General features: G+C 35.5%; 3 protein-coding genes across 3 annotated transcripts; 1 reads left to right on the plus strand and 2 right to left on the minus strand.

Moving 5' to 3' along the window:
- Window positions 1-22: 22 nt before the first annotated feature.
- LOC125825499 (phosphoglycerate kinase, cytosolic-like) lies at window positions 23-10097 on the minus strand. Its single transcript, XM_049504826.1, has 16 exons — window positions 10076-10097; window positions 9636-9842; window positions 9491-9543; window positions 7758-8025; window positions 6832-7175; window positions 6440-6722; window positions 5534-5601; window positions 5008-5256; window positions 4177-4252; window positions 3263-3339; window positions 3121-3170; window positions 2603-2687; window positions 2104-2202; window positions 562-840; window positions 371-463; window positions 23-92 (listed from the first exon to the last, which is right to left on the minus strand). The coding sequence occupies exons 2-14, from the start codon at window positions 9799-9801 to the stop codon at window positions 607-609; spliced, it is 2052 nt and encodes a 683-aa protein (XP_049360783.1). The 5' UTR covers window positions 9802-9842; window positions 10076-10097; the 3' UTR covers window positions 23-92; window positions 371-463; window positions 562-606.
- Window positions 10098-10453: 356 nt separating this feature from the next.
- Window positions 10454-15099, plus strand: LOC125826462 (membrane magnesium transporter). Its single transcript, XM_049505800.1, has 4 exons — window positions 10454-10693; window positions 10776-10828; window positions 11441-11541; window positions 14721-15099. Exons 1-4 carry the CDS (start codon window positions 10621-10623, stop codon window positions 14809-14811), a joined length of 318 nt encoding a protein of 105 aa, XP_049361757.1. The 5' UTR covers window positions 10454-10620; the 3' UTR covers window positions 14812-15099.
- Window positions 15100-16107: 1008 nt separating this feature from the next.
- Window positions 16108-17823, minus strand: LOC125826303 (transcription initiation factor TFIID subunit 8). Its single transcript, XM_049505623.1, has one exon. It carries the CDS (start codon window positions 17443-17445, stop codon window positions 16321-16323), a length of 1125 nt encoding a protein of 374 aa, XP_049361580.1. The 5' UTR covers window positions 17446-17823; the 3' UTR covers window positions 16108-16320.
- Between the last annotated feature and the right edge of the window lie 2238 nt (window positions 17824-20061).

Consider the following 20061-nt stretch of genomic DNA (forward strand, 5'->3'; position numbering starts at 1 on the left):
AACTTGTATACAATATTGTAACCCAACAATTAGTATCCATCTTATTGTCATCTTCTGCTATAATAAGATCACTGCAATATACTGAGCAAAGCCTGCAATCATAAATTAGTTTTAAGCCTTTGTTTAGATTTTTGTTGGGTTGATTTCTCAGATGGTTACTCAATCAATTGAGTTATTACCTCAGAAAGTCACTTGGTTTCAATTTTCTTAAACAAAGAAGGTGACTTTTTGAGGTAATAACTATAAGTTGAGTGATCGTCTGAGAAATCAACTGAACTTTTGTTTGAACAAAAAGAATAAAAAATGAACTCAATCATGTTAATATAAAAAGATAGTGAAATGAATCTCTTAATTGTTTATGTTTTCCTACCTGAACTCTCTCACTTTGGTGCTAGTGGTTAGTTTTGGTACTATGTTTCAGCTCCTGTTCTTTTCACGCCCTCTGTTCAAACTCCGAGACCATCTGTTTGGTAACCAAAATGCGAGATAATATCTCAGATGGTCACTCAACTAAAGGTTCTTGTCTCAGAAAGTCACTCAACTTGAAAGGCTGAAATTTACCTCGGCGGATTTGTTTGTTGAATAATCCACCCTGTTGTAACTATCTCAACCAGAAGGCGAAGATTTCAATAGCAGTAATCTGTACATAGGAGCGCCACGTTCTATAACATGTTGCTCCCAATCCGATCGAATGCCAAAGGGATTTTCGTTCAACCATCCATCTTGGTGACTTGTGATATCTTCCAAATCATGCATTACTGTGAGTTTGCCCTTGCCATATTTCATAAATTCTTTTTTCATTCTCACTCCAACTTCTTTTACATCAGATTGGAGAAATACCTGTGTTTAAGATAACAGATTTGTATTAGTACTCTTCTTTTCTCTCCTGAAATGATTTTTGTCCGTCTCACGCAAGACATATCAGCCCGAGCCACTTTTGGGTATCTGAGGAAGAATATGAATGCTTGCACCTTACACAACCATTAGGACAAAACAAGAAAAGAAAAAGGTGAATTCATGGAGTCTTTGTTGGTTGATTGCACTCCCCCCCTCAAGCAAAATGAATCTTGAAATGTATGTATATATATAGACACATTCTCTTGATATTTTAACAATTTTTTTTTTTATGACAAGGGAAACCCGCAGCCGCTACCCTTTGGGTGTGCACAGGTAAAACCCCCGCTCCTATGCAATAGCTCGCAAACCACATAGGAGAGGTAACCCGCACTGGGCAAGCCCGGTTTGACGAGCTCGACCCAGAAGCAAACCCCTTGCTTTCGCTGGCAAGGGGTTTTGAACTTGAGACTTCCAACATGGAAGTCCCAAGCCCAAACCACTGGGCCATCCTGAAGGTTTTTTTTTTTTTTTTTTTAACAAAATTCCCACCTTCATGAGTTAACTTTCCGAGTTGAGTTAGAGCTAAGGTCCAATTACTTAACAAGGTACCAAAGCCAAACTCATCCTTGTCGTGTTTCCAAATGACTTTAGACATTTATAATATGTGTTGACAAACTTCTAAAATCAACTTTATCTTGAAAGTGTTTTCTTTTTTGCAAAAGTGTTTTTGGTGAGAAGTAGTTTGTGTTAGGATAATCAATTTTAAAAGCACTTTAGAGCAGCAATTAGTATTTGGCCAAGCTTTTCAAAAGTGCTTCCGAGTGTATTTGCGCTTTTGAGGAAATCTATTTTTTTAGCTTTTGAAAAATAGTTTTGCTACTCCCCGGAAGCATTTATTCTCTCCCAAAAGTTTCACCAAACACCTCACTTATTAAAAATAAGCAATTTTGGCCTCCCAAGAGCTTGGTCAAACAGGCTATTAGTCCTGAGCGTGTAGGGGCCGAGAGTGTTTAAGTGCTTCCTCATTGATTGAGGGAATGGATTGACTTTTATATGATCTTGATTAATCCTCACCTTGTGAGCTAATGTTTGGGATTGCGATTTAAACCCAAGGTCCACTTTCTTAACAATATCTGTCATTTATGTTACTACTTGAATCACATCAAACTTTTGTTGCTTATTCAATCACACACAGAATAACAATTCAACACGAGACACAAATGCATATCAGAGACGCATAGCACCAAAGAACTGCATTTATCATACCTTCCCATCAGGAGCTACCAAGTCTGCTATTGCTTCAACTAATGATCTCTGCACCATCCTCCATCGGTGTTCTGTTTTATTGAAATCTGGATTTGGACACTGCAGTTGCGAGGAAAGTTGTATTAGTGGTAAACAAATTTACTAATTCCTTTTCATCTTCAATGTAGCACCACAGGACACAAGAATAGTATAATAACCATGTTTTCATAATTGGATGGTCATATCCAATTGTATCTCCAAACACATCCGTAAGCATCAAAAAGTTATTCATCTATATTTTTTACTACTCTTTCTGTTTCAATTTGTTTGTCTGGTTTTGACTTGGCACGATGTTTGAAAAAGTTAAGATGATTTTTGAATAATAAAGCAGCTAAATATATGTCAAACTTGATTGTTTCGTGTTATTAACATATAAGCAAATAACATGGCCAGCCTTGACCATGGCATTTTGATATGTATCTTAGATTCTATTCAAAAGAAGCAACAAAATGCTACCTACCTGAATTGACACAAGCACAAGATCACCAGGGTAACTGGAAACAATGGATCGGAATGTTGATGTGGCATTTGTTGCTATGAAGTATCTAGGAACAAAACACGAAATCAGAACACAGATGATACAGGACTCCCTGCTGCTATAATACAAGTACAATGGTTAGTACACATGATTTTAAGGCAGCTACTTCGACAATCTTCAACAACATATTTTAGGAGATTAATGGACCTGACATTCATATTTCGTTATTGTTTGCCACAAATATACTTGTTTGGCCCAGAGTAAGAATATGAAAGCTCCCCTAGATGACTACACAAGTCAGTTGGAAATAGAAGCATAACGAAACTGTTTTACGTTGTCAGTCGGGCTATATATATTTGGAACACATTGACAACTTAAAACAATTTTTCATATACTTAAACAGTTGCCTTATACTGGGAACTATTTGGAACAGCTCCTCCGGAAAATTCTAATCATGTGCATATCTTATATAGCAATAACGTAGGGAGGACAACACATACCCATTTGTCATGCCAGATTGAGAAACATGATCAAGACAACGTCTTACCAACTGGAAAAATGTAAAGTCAAAATTGTTAAACTTAGAACAGGATTTATTTTTTAAAAATGCAGCAGAAGAAACATTCTGCATAAGACTAAAACCTTTTCATTTCTCTCCAGTCCAAGAAAGTTCCAATCCTTCCTCATCTTTGCCATTCTGGTCAGAAATAAGCCGTTGCCTGTAATTTTATGCTTTCATCTGTGAGAACTAAGAACTAATTGTGTCCTTAAATGCTGCACAACAGTGTGGGCTTCGATATGTTAGCTAAAGCTAAGGAAATGGAAAAATAAAACTAAAAGTTTTATTTGTTAATATAAGGTGGTTGTTTCCCTCTCACTATATGTCGAATTTTCTTTTTACCATACAAAAATCAATCAACCAAGATAGGACTATATGTCTATAAACAAGTTTTAACATATACTCCCTATATTTTTCAGTGAAATAAAAGTTCTATGAAATGGTTGTAAGACCAACAATGTTACATAGAAACAGAAATTGGGCTTCTAAGGCCCAATATATCTGCAAAATGAGTGTTGTAGGAAATGCAGACTTAAGACGAGTGTGGTCATATAAGATCAGAACTGATCACATCCAATAGAAAGTGCAAATAGCAAGCATAGAGGATAGAGAAAGGTGACTTGAGATAGTTCAGTTGTGTCCTCCGTAGACCTCCATGGAGTGAAATGAACATTGATGATTTATATAACCAACCCCAAGTCCCCAACTAGCCTGAGATTGAAGTATACTTGTTCTTGTACTTAAAAGTCTAGCACAAACATTGCTTGTTATAAACTATACGACTGATTTGCAGATATATAACTAGAGAAACTAGGGGTTTAAGCTTACTTCACGATTATTGGGGAAACAGTGGATTCATTGCTCACAAATAGGGGAATTAGTGGATTCATTGTAAATATGAAGTTGTTATTGGCGTAATCAAATGACTATACACATTCAAACACAAATAATCTGATAGATTTATAGAAAGATTGAATCAGGGAAAAGAGAGATTTACCACTTCCTACGTCAACAACAAGAGGTAGGGTCGTATTGGCATATAAAGCATCCCAATTCAACTCAAATGGATATGCCTGCACAAACGCCAAACACTCAATTAGTTCTGAAGCTAACACACATCTATTGGTAAGCATACTTTAAATATTAGTTGGCACGTTCAAAGTCAAGTTCCATGTGAATGATTAGCAGCACTTCAATTGACCATTAAAGTACTTAGAAGACAGGAAAAGGGGAAAAAACGTGCAATGTATGTCGTGCAGTTATACAGAAAAGAAGTCGTAGTGGGGGCAAGTCAGTAAATCTTTTATCAGTAATAAAGACTCCGACACCTTGCATTACTACTCTACTCTAAGTAAATATTTCCCAACATATATGATTCTACCACCCTAGCTAGTACGCTCCACTTAACATGAGAATAGTCATAGTTTCCTCATTACATAAGGTAGGGGCATCGGAAACAACCTCTCTATCTTCACAAGGTAGGGATAAGGCTGAGCACACATCACCCTCCCCGGAACTCACCTGTGAGATTACATTGGTATGTTGTTGTTACATAACACGTGGCCAATGTTGCAAACATTAGTTAAGATGTGAATGGGAGGGGTTATTGATGAGCTTATTAATTCTTGTATCATTTTCTATTGAATGAAATCTTTGTCCTTATCCATGTATCTTCCTCCTTTTCTCTATTAATACGATATCCTTTTTCTATCTAGAAAACTTGAGGAAGTTGGATCCAAGACAAGTGGGATGGTTGTTACTTGTTAGCAATGTGTTTCAGGGATTTAAAATTTCTTTAACACAGCATGTTGAGTTAGAAAAAGCTTACTCTATCTAGTGCCAAGAGCCCGTGAAGCTTTCTCCCTTTCAGAAACTCCGAGACAATGGAAGCATTTTCAATCATATCAGCTGTAACATGGCTTGATTTCCCAACAATTGTCTCACATGCCTGTTTGCCAACCACAATAAGATCACAGTTCTTTTGACTAAGTTTATAAAGCATCGCAGCTAAGTTGGATGCTCCAGCAGATTCTTGATGTGATGAGCTGAATTTTACAGCTCCAATCCACAAAATTTTCTGAAAAAACAATGAAAGCATACTTCTCTGAGCATATATTGTTTCCACAGAATAGATTGTTCAAAAAAAAATCATCATCTTAAGTTAATGATTAGACACAGAAATTTCCACACCAATTTCATAGACGCAAATCAAAGGTTGAACCTATCATTGCAATCATGACAAGACAGATCCTATGCACTCATATCGAACTATTCAAAGAGCACCAAACGGAGACCTCAACATTGAGCAAGCACATTTAATTCTAACCTTCAGCAGAAGGAACTTCAGAGATTACCTTGCATCTTGAAAGCACGGAGATCATTTCCTCCAATGTGTTTGGTCCAACATCAACAGGTTTCCATCCTAAGGAAAAACATTTGAAATCCTTACATATATTAGAAACTATCATCCCAATGGTAAATACTACAGAGATATTCTCAAACTTTCAGAAACAAAAGTAGCTTGAGCTCACACGAATGGAGTTCCCTAAATAACCCAAAATTATCAGAGAGGACTCAGAATTTATCATTTATTAATGTACAACAATACGGTGTTTCAATTGCAATGATGAATGATAGTAATGTCGGACGAAAACATCACCCAACAGAACTGCATAGCCTTCTTTTTTCTTTCTGGTAAGCTAATTTTCAGGTGATTGATGGTCTCATTTCCAAGAAAAAGACAAAAAGAGAGCAAGAAAAATGGTATGGTTCAAAGTGCTTCAAAATTTTCAGTTGCTAGATCCAAAACAGTGACAACAACAGTGACCTTCATATTTGGTGGCCAACCTTGGCTACATAATGGAGCCAATAGAACTGAGACGGTCCAATAGCCAGAAAAATGAAGTTTGTTACTCCATCCGTTTCAATTTTTTTGTCTTACTTTCCTTTCTAGTCCGTTTCAAAAAGAAAGGCAACTCTTTAATTCTAACTTTCCACATGACATTGTTTAAGATAATGAGATTAAAGGGTATTTTGGTACATTCTACATATCTTTATTTATGACACGAGACTCAAAACTCTTCTTTACTTTCTTAAACTCCGTGTCAAGTCAAAACTAGACAAACTAATTGAAACGGAGGGAGTATATATTTCACTTTTTTAATTGTTCAGCGATCTCTTGTCCATTTAGTCCTTAATCTAGCAAATGAAACAATGCAGACCTTGGGGCTAGGTTGAAGATTTAAGAGATTTAACTTTACCATCCATGATATGATTAGCAGGAAAAATCTTCATCTGCGACGGATAATAATCATTGAGGCACCAAAAGTCTTTTGGTAATATGATTTGTACTCCTCTTGCCTTTGCAGCCTCAACTAGCACATGGGCTGCCTCTAAGGATTCTTGTTCCACCGATTCCATAGGAACAGGTAATCCAAAAGCATGCATTATTTGAAATGCAGCATCGCCAACAAACACTAGGCCGTCACATCTAGATGCCAAAAATAGCAAGGCTGCTGCTTTCCCAGCAAGATTACCACCAACCTGCATTGCATCTTAAATTATCACTTGCAATATATGAACCAAAAAAGCCCTGTTCTCATTTTAATCAAGAACCTGAAAAATACTTAGAAAAAGATTCTCGGATGCATACTATTGCAAAATAGGGCCACTTGTTCATCTCGATTATCTTCTTCAGTTGAGACATTTGCTCGTCAAAGTGAAATCCAGCAATGGACGCATAGCAGAAGCCGGTAATACCAACATTTGATGCAAGAATCTTATGTGATTGAAAAAATGTATCATTAACAAAGATATCCACGCCAGATGATAGGCGTCGTGAAAACTCTGAACTATTGGCTTGCTCCTGCTTAAAGTGAGAAAGGTTCTCAAGAAGATGGATGTCAGATTTATGTCTGTCTTCCATCAGGGACTGCTCAAATCCAGAACCAAACTCCACTGGTATGACTTTTTGTTCAAGCTCTGACGATAGAAATTCTGAAGAATACATTATCTAGATCAATTGAACTCCATTTAAAACAAGTTTTGTGAACATTAAAAAAAGAAGAAGAAGTGTATCAAAACAGGCCCTTCATCCTTGCCTAGAATATTGTGCCTACATAGGGTTTTCATACTTTGGGAGGCTAAGCCTAAGTTCACAGCAGTGTTCTCGAAGGTGCTTTTAAGTCCTAAAGCGAGGATCAAAACATGTTGAGCGAATGAGCGCTTCACCTCGCTTAATGTGCACTTCAATGTCATCAAGGCTCTAAGACAAACATTCCTTACAAATGAGTGTTTCATGAAGAGGCGACACTAAACAATTGATATTTCATTTTATCATTAAAAAAATCATTTTCTTAGTCCATATATTTGTTTTTCATGCTTATAGTCTTGGACTAAACATGCAAAATTGTATATTTTTTCTGCATTTGCGCCTCTTCTAATTAAAGCCCACACTTTATTGCGCTTAAGCACCAATGGACCTTAAAGCTTTTTTTCGCATTTCGATTTTGATAACACTGGTTCACAGATGGGGAAAAGCAGCATGAAAACTTAGTGAAAAGTAAGAAATTTGTAAACCTGCAACATATTCCAATTTGAGAAGCTGCAAGTCAGCTCTCACACTCCAGTTACTGATTAGAATTAACTTTGCTCCAGCTTTGTGTAGATACTTGATGGTTGAAATTATACAAGCTGCTGGAGACTGCTGTTTCTTGTGCTCCCTTAGCAGGATGGTCAAATCCAATCTGACCATGACAACTTTTCCAAATAGCTCCTCCTTCGGGAAGTTTCTTAGGGTTTGCACGTGAGGTAAGATATCGGAATCTCTCCCATCACAAGCCTCAGCCTAAAAGTGGATTCTTGTCTGAGTAAGAAGAACAGACAGCACATTGAATATGGCACATGAAAAAACGACAAATATTGTCACGTATGACACAAGCTATAGAAAACTGGATTTTCAGCCCAATGTTCAGTAACATGTTTTCTTTTCTAGGATGTGAAATTATTTGAACAGAAACAAGAATAGACAGGCCAGTTAAAAACACGTTGAATTCCAGCAAACAAATACTTTTATTCACAAACTACAACTAAAATAATATGCATGACAAACTAACTTAATCTCCATGTTCATTCAAACGTGTACCACACCACATGAAGTGGTCGAAAGGAGGGAGCACTTTGGTACATCAATACTTTCCTAGTTTTTTGCTGATAACACTGCTCAAACTAAGAGGTCAAGTTTTAATCATTGTAGAGAACTACAGCATATGCCATACAAAAATGACTTCTTTTATCACTGCATGTGAAATAGGCCCACTTCTCTATCCTTCTCCACTTGAATACTCGACTTGGTTCAACAGCTCTTGTGACGTGTGTGGAGTACCTTAGCCATTGAACCAAAACCTTGCAGCTGCTGACTACAAGTGACTTAAATCTTAATAATACGACCGGAAAACAACAACAACTATCCAGGTACTTACAGTAAAACCAAATTATCCAGAGACTTCAATTCTTTTAACATTCGTAATAAAAAAGATGTAAGCATCTAAAATGTAACCTAAGGTCAGGGATCAGATTCACTTACTGACAATTTTTCGTTGATAAGATGCAAGACCTTTTGAGACTTTGGAGTAATAATTTCAACCAACAACAGTTGTTATATACAATACTCCACAACGATTGATTAGGAGATACTGAGACACTTGCTAATAATTAATACGCAACTCCGTGATTTCCAATAGATTTGGTTCTAATTTGAGATTCTTTAACAATAGCAAATACATTTGCATCAGTAAATACTGCTATTTACCTATACCTACTTCATTCATGAAAGCCAATACTTTTATTGGTTATATCAAGAAGAGAAATGTCATTTAATTCAATTGAATATGATGCACAGAAGTACAGTTAACACATATAGAAATAGAATAATCAAAGTTGAAGCATTAAATTAGGGATAAAAGAGAACGATAAGCGAATTCAGATTACAAGTTAGCAAAAAAATATATGCATTATATGTCTGTTTATTGGATATGGCGCATTGTTTGACTCTTGGGGATTCAGAGCACAAGAAACATAAGCACGGACAGAGCTAGGTGGCACAAATTTTGTCGGAAAATTACACTACATAGTCAAAATTATTTTTTCTTGGCTTCTTCGTATGTTTACTTTTCTATAATTTTAACTCCTTTAGTGAAAATACTGACTCCGCCATTGGTAAAAACATCATTTGGTAGGTAATGCAGCAGTTAGGGGTATGTACCTCAGTACCTATAATAACTTAGATACATGAATAGTAAGTCGAGTATTACCTCCTCTCGAAATGAATGCAGATCAGCATGATCAGCCAGCTCCAAATTTAAACCTGGAATCGAGACCCCGGTTAATAACAGCAATATAACAAGATTTTGAACTATTTTTGTTCCATCACTTGGTACATCAAGTTTTGGTACTAACCTTGTTGTAAAAATTGAATCTTTTTACATTTTTGAACTGCAGAACATTTCCCATATGATAAACGCAGTCTAATTTGTTGCAAATCTTGAAATTTTGTACAACCATTGTGGAAATTTGTTATTCTAGGTAAAGAGTATCCTAAGAAGAATTCCAGAACATAACTCATCCTTTTGTTCTTGCACTATGAATCAAACTTTGAAGTACAGTCTGCAAGAAAAATACCAAATTTTCCATAGGAACACAATAAACAAAAATTACAAACAATCTTAGTAGCTTGGTTGGTTGACTATCTGAACTTACTTTCCTTCCTCGTTTACCCTTCCCAACCCCAATTTTTTAAAAATAAAATGAAAATTACTCATGAAAAACACAGTATCTAATATAGTAATTATTATATCAATACAACTAAAAAATGATGCAAAAATTAGCAAATTACTTACCTGAAATGGCTAACAAGAGTGACAAGTTGAATGAAGATAAAATGTCTAGAGACAATATATATATATTTTTTATTATATAGTTTTAAGAAAAGAAATTTGCATTGATGTCCCTCTCTAGTTTGAGACAATACATATACATCCCTTCAAGAATTAAGAGTTACAGAATCCTCCCTCAAATTAAGCTCTGGTATAAATAATAAGAATATTAATGTAGTACTATTACTCTCGCAGTTTATATATATTGTTCAGGTTTCAATAGTCAAATAATTTAATTTTGATCGTGCATTCGAATATAATTTTTTTAAATATAATTTAATATTTAAAAAAATATATGAAAAAATTAGGATCAAACAAAAAAAAGAAATTGAATCTCGAAATCTTTGGACTAAATATAACGTCGGGTAAGTACCCGACCCGAATAGAAATACGGATCTACGCTGCTAAATCTGCAAAGTACAACCAGCTAAAGCAGATTTAGCTCACTTTTACTTGATCTCCGCCATCAAAATCTTCTTCGCCGGCCGCCGATCTATTCTCCGACCAAGATGGGTGCCGGTTTCCTCGTTGGCGTCATCGGTGTTCTTATTCTATCTCATGCTACCTATTCCACAATCCAATGTAATCCCCTTAGGTTTTTATTCCCTTTTTACCTTTTTTTGCTGCATCAGTTTGAAGAAATATTTTTTTTGTTCAATTTCAGATAGGGCTTTGCTTAAGATTACTGAGGAGGAGTTTTCTGGACCATCCATTAATGTAAATTTTCATTTTTCACCTTTTTTGTTGAATCTGCTGAGTTATTAGAGTTGATAAGAAGTTGAATTTTTTTATATGTATGTGATGTGGTAGTGATTGATCTCTTCTTAATTGTTTGTTGTTCAATCAAGAAGTAAATGTTTGTTGTTCAATTGTGTTATTTGCTGTTGCTATTGTATTTACTTTACATACTTTATTTTGGATATGTTTGCTCGAGCTTAAGGCTTATCGGATATAGTCTGTCTACCTTCCCTGACCCCACTTGTAGGATTATGCTGGGTATGTTGTTGTTGTTGTTGTTGTTGTGATGTGGTAATGATTATTCTCTTTTAAATTGTTTTGTTGTTCAATCGTGTTGTTTGTTGTCACTACTTGTTCTCTTCTTAATTATTTTCAACATGGCGTTTTCGCTACTGTATTTTCTTTACATGTTTGATTTTTGATATGATTGCTTGAGCCGAAGGTGTATTGGAAACAACCTCTCTACCTTCATAGTGTAGGGGTAAGGTTGTGTGCACATCACCCTTCCTTGGCCCCACTTGTGGGATTATAGTGGGTATGTTGTTGTAGTGATGTGGTAATGATTGATCTAAAGTATTGGGTAATGTGCAGGTTGTTATCGAATTGATAGTTAGTTTAGTGTTATGCTTGTGGGCTGCAATGGCTGCCCCTGGAAATTTCAAGTCAATCCATCCTCAATCTGAGGAAAACAGGTACTTAATTCATTCTTTTTAGTTGGGGTTCTTGTATTTTTATTGTTTTTTCTTTGTTTTGCAGTAATAGAAATTTTTGGATTTCTAGGGACTTGTAGGAATATAGATTGTTGGTGTAAATCCACAGTTATGGGAAGATCTATTCTCACTATCTCACGGTGGTCAATGTTCCCTTGCTCATATCCTCCATGCGTTATACTGTTATATGTATTTTGTTCTTCTTAAGCACTCACAAAGGACTTCTTCTGGCACTATATCAGTTTCTTTCTCTAAGTTAATGAACAACTAGGGCTTACCTCGTGGACGAAGTGCCCCTCGGCAAGTTTAGAGGTAGTGCTAGGCCAATGACTATCATGTGGAAATCCCCTTTCTCTTCCAATTTATTTTTTTGTTTTAGAAAAAATATAACCTCTATAAATTTCCATCATTTTTCTTGCATATTGCCTCCTTTGTAGTCTAACATGTTCTCTGTCACCCTTGTAATATCCCTAAATGTTTACTTTATCATTCTTTTCTCGAAGTTCAGACAACGTTGAATATCACTTTCATTTTTATGTATCAGAACTAAGAAACTCTTTCTCTACTCATTTCGCGTTTTTCTTTGTTATTGTTGCGCTACTGCAAACAAAATTTCATAGCTTGGTGAGTTATACCATTCCGACTTCTTTAAGGCACTTCCAATCCTTTACAAGGATACCTTAACTTCAATGGACACAATGCTTAGAGTGTGCTAATGTTTCTTTTGGTCATGGATGTGAATCTTTAAAGTTCTCCTTGACTTCTCTGGTGTTAATAATTTCCATTTTATTACATAGCCTTGCCCTGCACCATTCCTGTGTCAGAATTACTGTGGTTAATGTCTTAGACTTTTAGATATAGCTAGATGCTACATTCCAATGCAACTTCTCATTTTCTTCCACTGGATAACTGTGTTAGCTTCTAACTCCGATGCTCCCTTCTTTAAGCACTTGTCTTTAAATGTGCTTTGGTTTGACTGTTTAGTATCCACCACAGAATCGTTGTGCTTGCAGCTCTTCTTCTTTTGTCGTGCCTGCCGCTTCACATCTAGCGTCACCCGTCTATTTTGGGTGGTTTCTCCCGGTGGCCTGCGCATTTTCTTTTAGTAGAAATGAAGTCTATTTGACTTTACTTACTTTTAAATGTTATCAAGTGCAGTTCCCCTTTTTGTTCAGAGAAGAAGTATAAGTTTAGTTGGCTGTTGACCAACCTTCGTCCCTTCAGGTGCAAGTGTTAACTAAAACTAAACATAAGTTAGGGAAACCTGTAAATAACATTTTCATTTCTAGTACCACATCAATTTTTTTGTTCATATAATTATGGTGCACGGGCGAGTTTACGCCAGTGTTATCAAAGGTGCACTTTAAGCGCGCTTAATCCCTGAAGCAAGGCTCAAAACATGTGCGCTTTAGTGTCGTCATCAAGGTTCTAAGGCAACCATTTCCTTGTCAATGAGCCTCTTATGAAGAATTGAAACTAAATAATTGATATTTCACTTTATCATAAAAAAAATTTCAATCTTTTTGGTCATATATTTGTCATTCATGTTTATAATTATTAGTCTTGGAATAAACATGTGTATTTGTATTCTTTTCTCCCTTTACGCTCTTTTTCATTAAAGTCCACGCTTTATTTGCGCTTTGCGGTTAAAGCCCCCACAAACCTTAGAGCTTTTTTGCGCTTTTCGCCTTTGATAACACTGGTTTACGCGCATCTTAATTGTTCCATAGAGTACCTGCCTCCCACAGACAGAGATACCGGGTAACTCTTTGTTACTGCAACCATATCTCCATATACTGTGTCAACAGTCAACACCATGATCTCTCCTATCAGATTTCCCCTAATAAATCATTTTTTATCCTTGGACATACCTATATCTTTACAAAATTTAGTATTTGTCTCCTTTTAATCCAGTTTTCTAAGTATAGAAAATTTGGTTTCAGTTTTGAATATAGACACTAAAGACTAGTGATGTTGATTCTTTACTTTACCACACTAGTTTTAATTTGATAATCCTACCATTACTTTACTCTATGTCTACAAACTTTATTTTTTGAATCATAGTTTCCCAATGTGTTTTTCCCATTCCTACTTATATCTACCTAGGAATACCGCAAATTATGACTTCTGCTATTGATCCCTCGACCTTTTCCCCTGTCCACTTAGCTTAGTTCAGCTAACCCTCGACAGATCACATCTCATTAGAAAGACATGTATTTTCTTTTTTATTTAGGATTTTTTTATTTATTTACCTAGTCTCTTGTGGATACCAGACACATGATATTTACGCTCCTCCTATTTAAGGTATTCACTAAGTTAGAAAATATAGTTCGATATTAACTTGGTATTTTGGGATGATAACGTCCAAGTATTTCATTGCTAGCAATCCCTCAATGCAGAAGCTAGTAGTGGACGAAACGGCTGAATTGGTTAAATTTTGAGAAATGGAGGTAATGGTTTTGTTTCACTATTTTGCTAAAGTAAACCTTGATTTGCCGCCAAAGAAACGATGGTAGATTGTGAAAAGGAGTTCTGTTATGACTTATATTTGACACTATACCTATTTCCTACCTCCTAAGACCCTATGATGGGGATAAACCATTACATGATTTGGAGATAATTTTGCTCTCTGCAGTAGCTGAAAGGGAAGAAAAGTAGAGTGGAGAGAGGCAGAGGAATGTCTGGTCACCTTGGTATTTGAAATTGGAATCGTGGGGTTGGCTCTAGGTGATGGGTACCATTTGTGCAATGTCTTTGTGGTTGTAGGGCATCTATAATATTATTTTACTGGAGTGCTGAATAACAACTTCAGTGAAAGCTTTTATGTGCATATTTTCCTTGTTTCACCTGATTTGAGAGTTACATCACCGTCCTTCAAATTCTAGGGAACAGTCTAGATTATGGGTATCTTTTAGGGCATTTACTGAAGTAGAAAAGTGATAGTTAAGTTGATAGGTCCCTGGCAAGCAAGTACCCCTGCTTTCTGTTGTATTTTTTGTTGCTAAAGCTCATTTAAAGAATTGTGTGAAAGCGCATTCATTGTTCTGGTGTTTTAACTTCATGAATAGCCAAGTGAGAATTGGTAGCAGAAGTCAGTTCACTTGCTCTTAATGTATATGCAATGTCCTTTTTTGGGTATCTTACATATCTCTACAATGCAGGGTGGTCGCTTTGCCTGCCAATCTGGATTTTATGATCTTTAATCACCGTGGGAAAATATTTCCTCTGGAAACCGAGTTGAAGTTGAAGTAATGGTCTGGATTAATTCAGTATTCATGAGCTCAACAAACTGCCACCCTCCAGACCAGCCCCATCTTTCGCGACTGTTCTTGGAGAGGATTGTTTTAGACAGTTTTTCTATTACACTAATTCAATTACTCGAGCAGCACTAGTCGACCTGTGGAATGTTAATTGTTAGAGAGCAGACGGAAAAAAAAGACACTCAGTTTGCACATTTTCATTTTTGCTTGCTTAAATTTTAGTTTTGTATGTTAAGACTCGAATTTTCAGAACATATCCCATAGTGTCTATTAGCATTTATTCTCTATCTATGCAAACATGAACCTGTTGTTTGAAAACGATTTTTTTGCAGTGCAGCTGTGAAATTTCTGTTTAGACATCTCTAATGCAGGACATGTATGACCCTGCAAGTGGGATTGGAGGAGGGTGGTGTGTCTACGCTAGATATGTATGGCGTCCATTGTTCATAATTTCAAATTTGTGCCTTACTTTGGTTGAATGAAGGAAATAATCTGTTTTTTCGTATAAAAACAATCCATATAATCTGATTTTTTCGTGTATAACCAGCATGGTCTATTATCCATTAGAAAACTGGCGTTACTGCAGAATACATATTTCAAGGGATAATTTCAAGATCCTATGGATAAAATAAATTCCTTGAGTTTCATGAATAACCTTATAACATACCTTTTACCTATGAATGAAACAAGTTAAAACACACAAGGTTCTAAGAGAACTCCAAAAACTACTAGTCTGAACAATAAGGCAGCAAGACATTGATAGCAAGTTGACAACAAAATGTTAAAACATAGAACATCCTTTACACATTTTCTAGTTACATCTTCAATTAAAAATGTGAAGGAATATCATCCAAAAGCATAAGAGTGGTAAATGCAGTTGCATCATCGTTGCTGCCAAGATTTGAACATAATAGTTAGGATGTGGCTTGTTTACTAGCCATGTAAGATACTCATATAGCTTGAGTCTACTGTTAGTCCCTGAGTTACCACACTCACAAATAACAACTACCAATTTGTATGAAATGAAGAAAAAAAAATGTGAAGGGGGCCAATAAATTTAGTCCTTTTTCTAGTTAAGAGAAAACAAAGCAAATAGGATTGACATTTCTCATCAATTGTCATGCTTTCATCCATCAACTCCACTTCCAAACTTCTGCATTAAAGACTGAACAATGAAAAATTCACAGCCATCAAAGCAAATACATGCATGATCAACACCACCGCTATTCAAAAACTTGTGTTCCTACTCTTTTCCAGGGAGTGAGCAGAAGGAGAAACTTCATTTGCAAAAGGAAAAAGATTCTCACTGAAATAGATTCATTGGAGATTGAACAATGACTAACCTCAAAAAAATGCTCTACGTTACTACATCTCGACATCCAAACAGACTCTGTGACATCCACAGAAGAATTACAGTATGACTTGACTTTTATCTAAACCTAATCAATTGCTGCTGTTTTGAAAAGGGTACAGAACTACCCCATGAAGCTAACCAACTAATTTACAACTGGGTTAACTCCTGCTGATTTTCCCTAGATTGTCTCAGTATTAACTCAGCTCTCCTCTTCTTGTCATCTCTATCTTCATCCCGCCGGAACAAGGAAGCGTTTCTCGCAGAACCCTTTTTCCAAAGCCTTAGATCCAAAGAATCACCTAAGGCCTTCTTTCCAGGTCTAAACTCTAAACAGACAGCAGGCCTCTTGTCCGGAAGTGTTTTCTCTGTACCATTTACTGTTTCAGAAAGCCCATCCTTCATTGCCTGAATTGCTGGGGAGAACGTCTCCAGCAAAGAAACATGATTTTTATCATCTACCTCACTAGAAAGTTTAGTTGGAAGAGCCACTGGGTCCACATCTTTCTCACCAGCTTGAAAAGGTTTTGCAAGAAATGGGTTTTCACTTTTACTAGCACTTGAAGTGATACCAACATCATCTGGCTGCCTAGAAGTTGATGCCACTGCTGAACCATTGCATACCAATCGCTGTTGTAAATTTAATAAAGATCTTTCTGCCTTCCTTCGCTGTCTTGCTAATTCAATTTTATCAGCTCGAGGATCCGATGCCCTCTCATTCCATGTGGGGGTCCGTACATAAGTATGCGGATCAGGAAATGCAGGCAACCATGGAGGTATGTGCTTAAATGGCGGTGTTTCACCAATTTGTAAAAAACTGGGTATCAAATTGGGATGTTTTACCACAGGAAAATGTGGAAGAGGTTGAGAAAATGGTATCTCTTCAGCAGAGTCCACATACTCAACCATCTCGCTAACAATACCAGAACTTAACCCACAGCGGTTCACTTCCGATGCTCGCAGAAAACCAGTGGAGGCACACATATCCTCTAATCCATGAATAATATCAAACACATTGCACTGTGTTCTTCCAGCTAAATTAGCACTACTACTAGCAGTCTTCCCTAGGTCAAGTATATACTTAATTGCAATGTCTGCAAGTGATTCAAGAGCAGATTCATTGAAGATCTCAAATCCAATACTTTCACATATCTGTGCCACTGCGGTCCTCGATATTGCTCGCCCAAAATCGTCTGTACCAGCTCTTTCTTCCCTAGTATTATCAACAGTACTCTCTTTCTCCCTTTTATCCTCGGCATTACCTCCAATGATCATATTCAAATTCCTAAAAGATTTACAGCTTCTTCTACTCAAAAACCTCACCACTCAGCTCAAACTTGTGCCTTTAACAGGAAAAGTTCACAACTTGGTAACATTACAAAAAACTCCACAACTCAAATATGCAGTTCAAGATCCCAACACTCATTTGCAATTCATGAAGACCCTATGCATTTAAGCTGCATTAAGGAGTAAAAGCACAGCCCAATTGCTCAAAATACAAGTAGACATGAATTACTAAACTCTTGGCTTCTCCCAAAATGTTAAAAAAATCACAACTTGGTGATGTAAAATGACAACCCCAGAACCCAAAACTCAACCAAAATTTTCAACAAAATCAAATAGAAACCTCAATATTCATCCACCCCACTTGGTAAACTCGTATCTTTTCCCAGAAACAAAAAAAAAAATCACAAATTGGGCGATGTAAAATGCAAACCCCAGAACCCAAAACTCAACCAAAATCTTCAACAAAATCAAATACAAACCTCAATATTCCTCCACCACACTTGGTAAACTCCTGTCTTTTCCCAAAACAAAACAAAAATCACAACTTTGTGACACAAAATGTGAACCCCAGAACCCAAAACTCATCCAAATTCCTCAACAAAATCAAATACAAACATCAATATTCCTCCACCCCACTTTGTAAACTCATGTCTCTTCCCAAAAAGAAAACAAAATCACAACTTTGTGATGTAAAATGCGAACCCCAGAACCCAAAACTCAACCAAATTCTTCAACAAAACCAAGAACCCACCTCAAGATTCCTCAACCCCACTTGATAATTCATAAAACCTTAACTATTAGGCTACATTAACAAGAAAAACTACAACACCAAATGCCCCAAATATACAACCAAAATGTATGAAAATGAGTACTTACAGCTGATTTTTGGGACTAATTCAACTTGGGGTACCGATTTCTTGATTTGTAAATTGAAATTGCTTCAAAATTGAGAGAGCTTAGAAGGGTTTATGGAGAATTTTTTGATAAACCCTAAACGGTAAACACCAAGAAAGGGATTTTTAGATCGAGAGAGTGGAGGATCGAATACTGGAGCGGGACCTTTTTTTTATAGAAAAAAAAAGCATTCTAATAATAGCATATAAGCCCATGTAGTTTAGAAAACTCACAATTGACCCATATAACTTTTATTTTATTTTATTCTTGAAAATATTTTTGAAAGTGTGTTTAAATAAGTAATTAGACAAGACATGATTTATCTTCAGATCGATGACGTAACTCTTAATAGGAGGACATGAAGGTTGAGCATTATTGTAAAAAATTAGTTGGTAGTTAGAACGTTATCTAGTTCCCTTTTATCAATATTGTTGTTATTACATTTCTATTATCTATTGTTCGAATTTATTATTATCTGTTGTTTTAATTACCATAATCTTTGTTGTTCCTATTGTTCTTTTCATATGTGATTTTAGCATGTTATTTATTAATATATTTATTTTTCATATTTTATTTTATTATGTTTTAATTGATCCATGAGCCGAAAATTCAGCAAAAGGAATTTCTACCTTCATAAAAGAGAATAAGATTATGTACACGTCGTTGTCTTTCAATATTACTTGTGAGATTACACTAAATATATTATTATTACTAAAAGCTTTTTAAGTTCAAAAAACATAACTTAGTTTATGGCCAATTTAACATCCAAATGCATTTTCTTACAAAGAAATATCAATTAAAATTTTTATCATCCATTTACTTCAACATTGAGTGATTTATTTTGCCATGTTAAGGAAAAAGTTGTAAACATCATTAAATATAAATAGAAATAGAGATTACAAAACTACAAATTTAAGAGGAAAACATTACATATATGAATATGTGAACTTTATACATAATTCAAGTAGTTGATTTGTAACTATTCTATATTGGCATAATTTCATATTGATGTTTTTTTCTTTCATTACAGCCAATTAAGTTCCCTCTGTATATCATTCTTTCTTTTAATGCAAAATATATAGTTAATAATCCAAAAACACATATAAACAATTAGTTTTTTTTTCCTAATTAGTTTCATATTTTAAACGGTTCATTATTCTCTTTATTTACTTAAACTATCACTATTTTTATATTAAAACATAGTTTGATGTTGAGTTGACCAAATATTTATTCTCAATAGATAACAAGCGTTTGTAAACCAACCCAACATTGAGATATACTTTAATACAAAGTAAATTTGATAATTAAGGTATAAAATTCGCGAAAAATCAATAGTTTAAGTAGGTAAATAGAACAATAGATAGTTAAAATATGATACTCGCAAAAGAAATAGTTTAAGTATATTATGTTTACCATTAACTCAATGTAACATGATTGGTTAATATTTAATAATAATCATAAATAGAACATTAGGAACAAACTTTCACTTTCTTAAAATTATCCAATAAAATAACAAGTGTTCTTTCATCCCTAATATGAGATTTCAAATTTCGAATCCTGGTATGGAAACATTTTTTTAGAAGCACTATACCTCCGGTGTGAGATTCTTCGTTCGAACCCTAGGTATGAGGACACTTTTATTTAATGCACATGTGAGGTCTCGAGTTCGAACCCTACACATAACATGTTATTATTAAAAAAATGTTTACC

Source organism: Solanum verrucosum, unplaced genomic scaffold, assembly GCF_900185275.1.
Source record: "Solanum verrucosum unplaced genomic scaffold, falcon-dt-bn FXZP01000125.1, whole genome shotgun sequence".
NCBI lineage: Eukaryota > Viridiplantae > Streptophyta > Magnoliopsida > Solanales > Solanaceae > Solanum > Solanum verrucosum.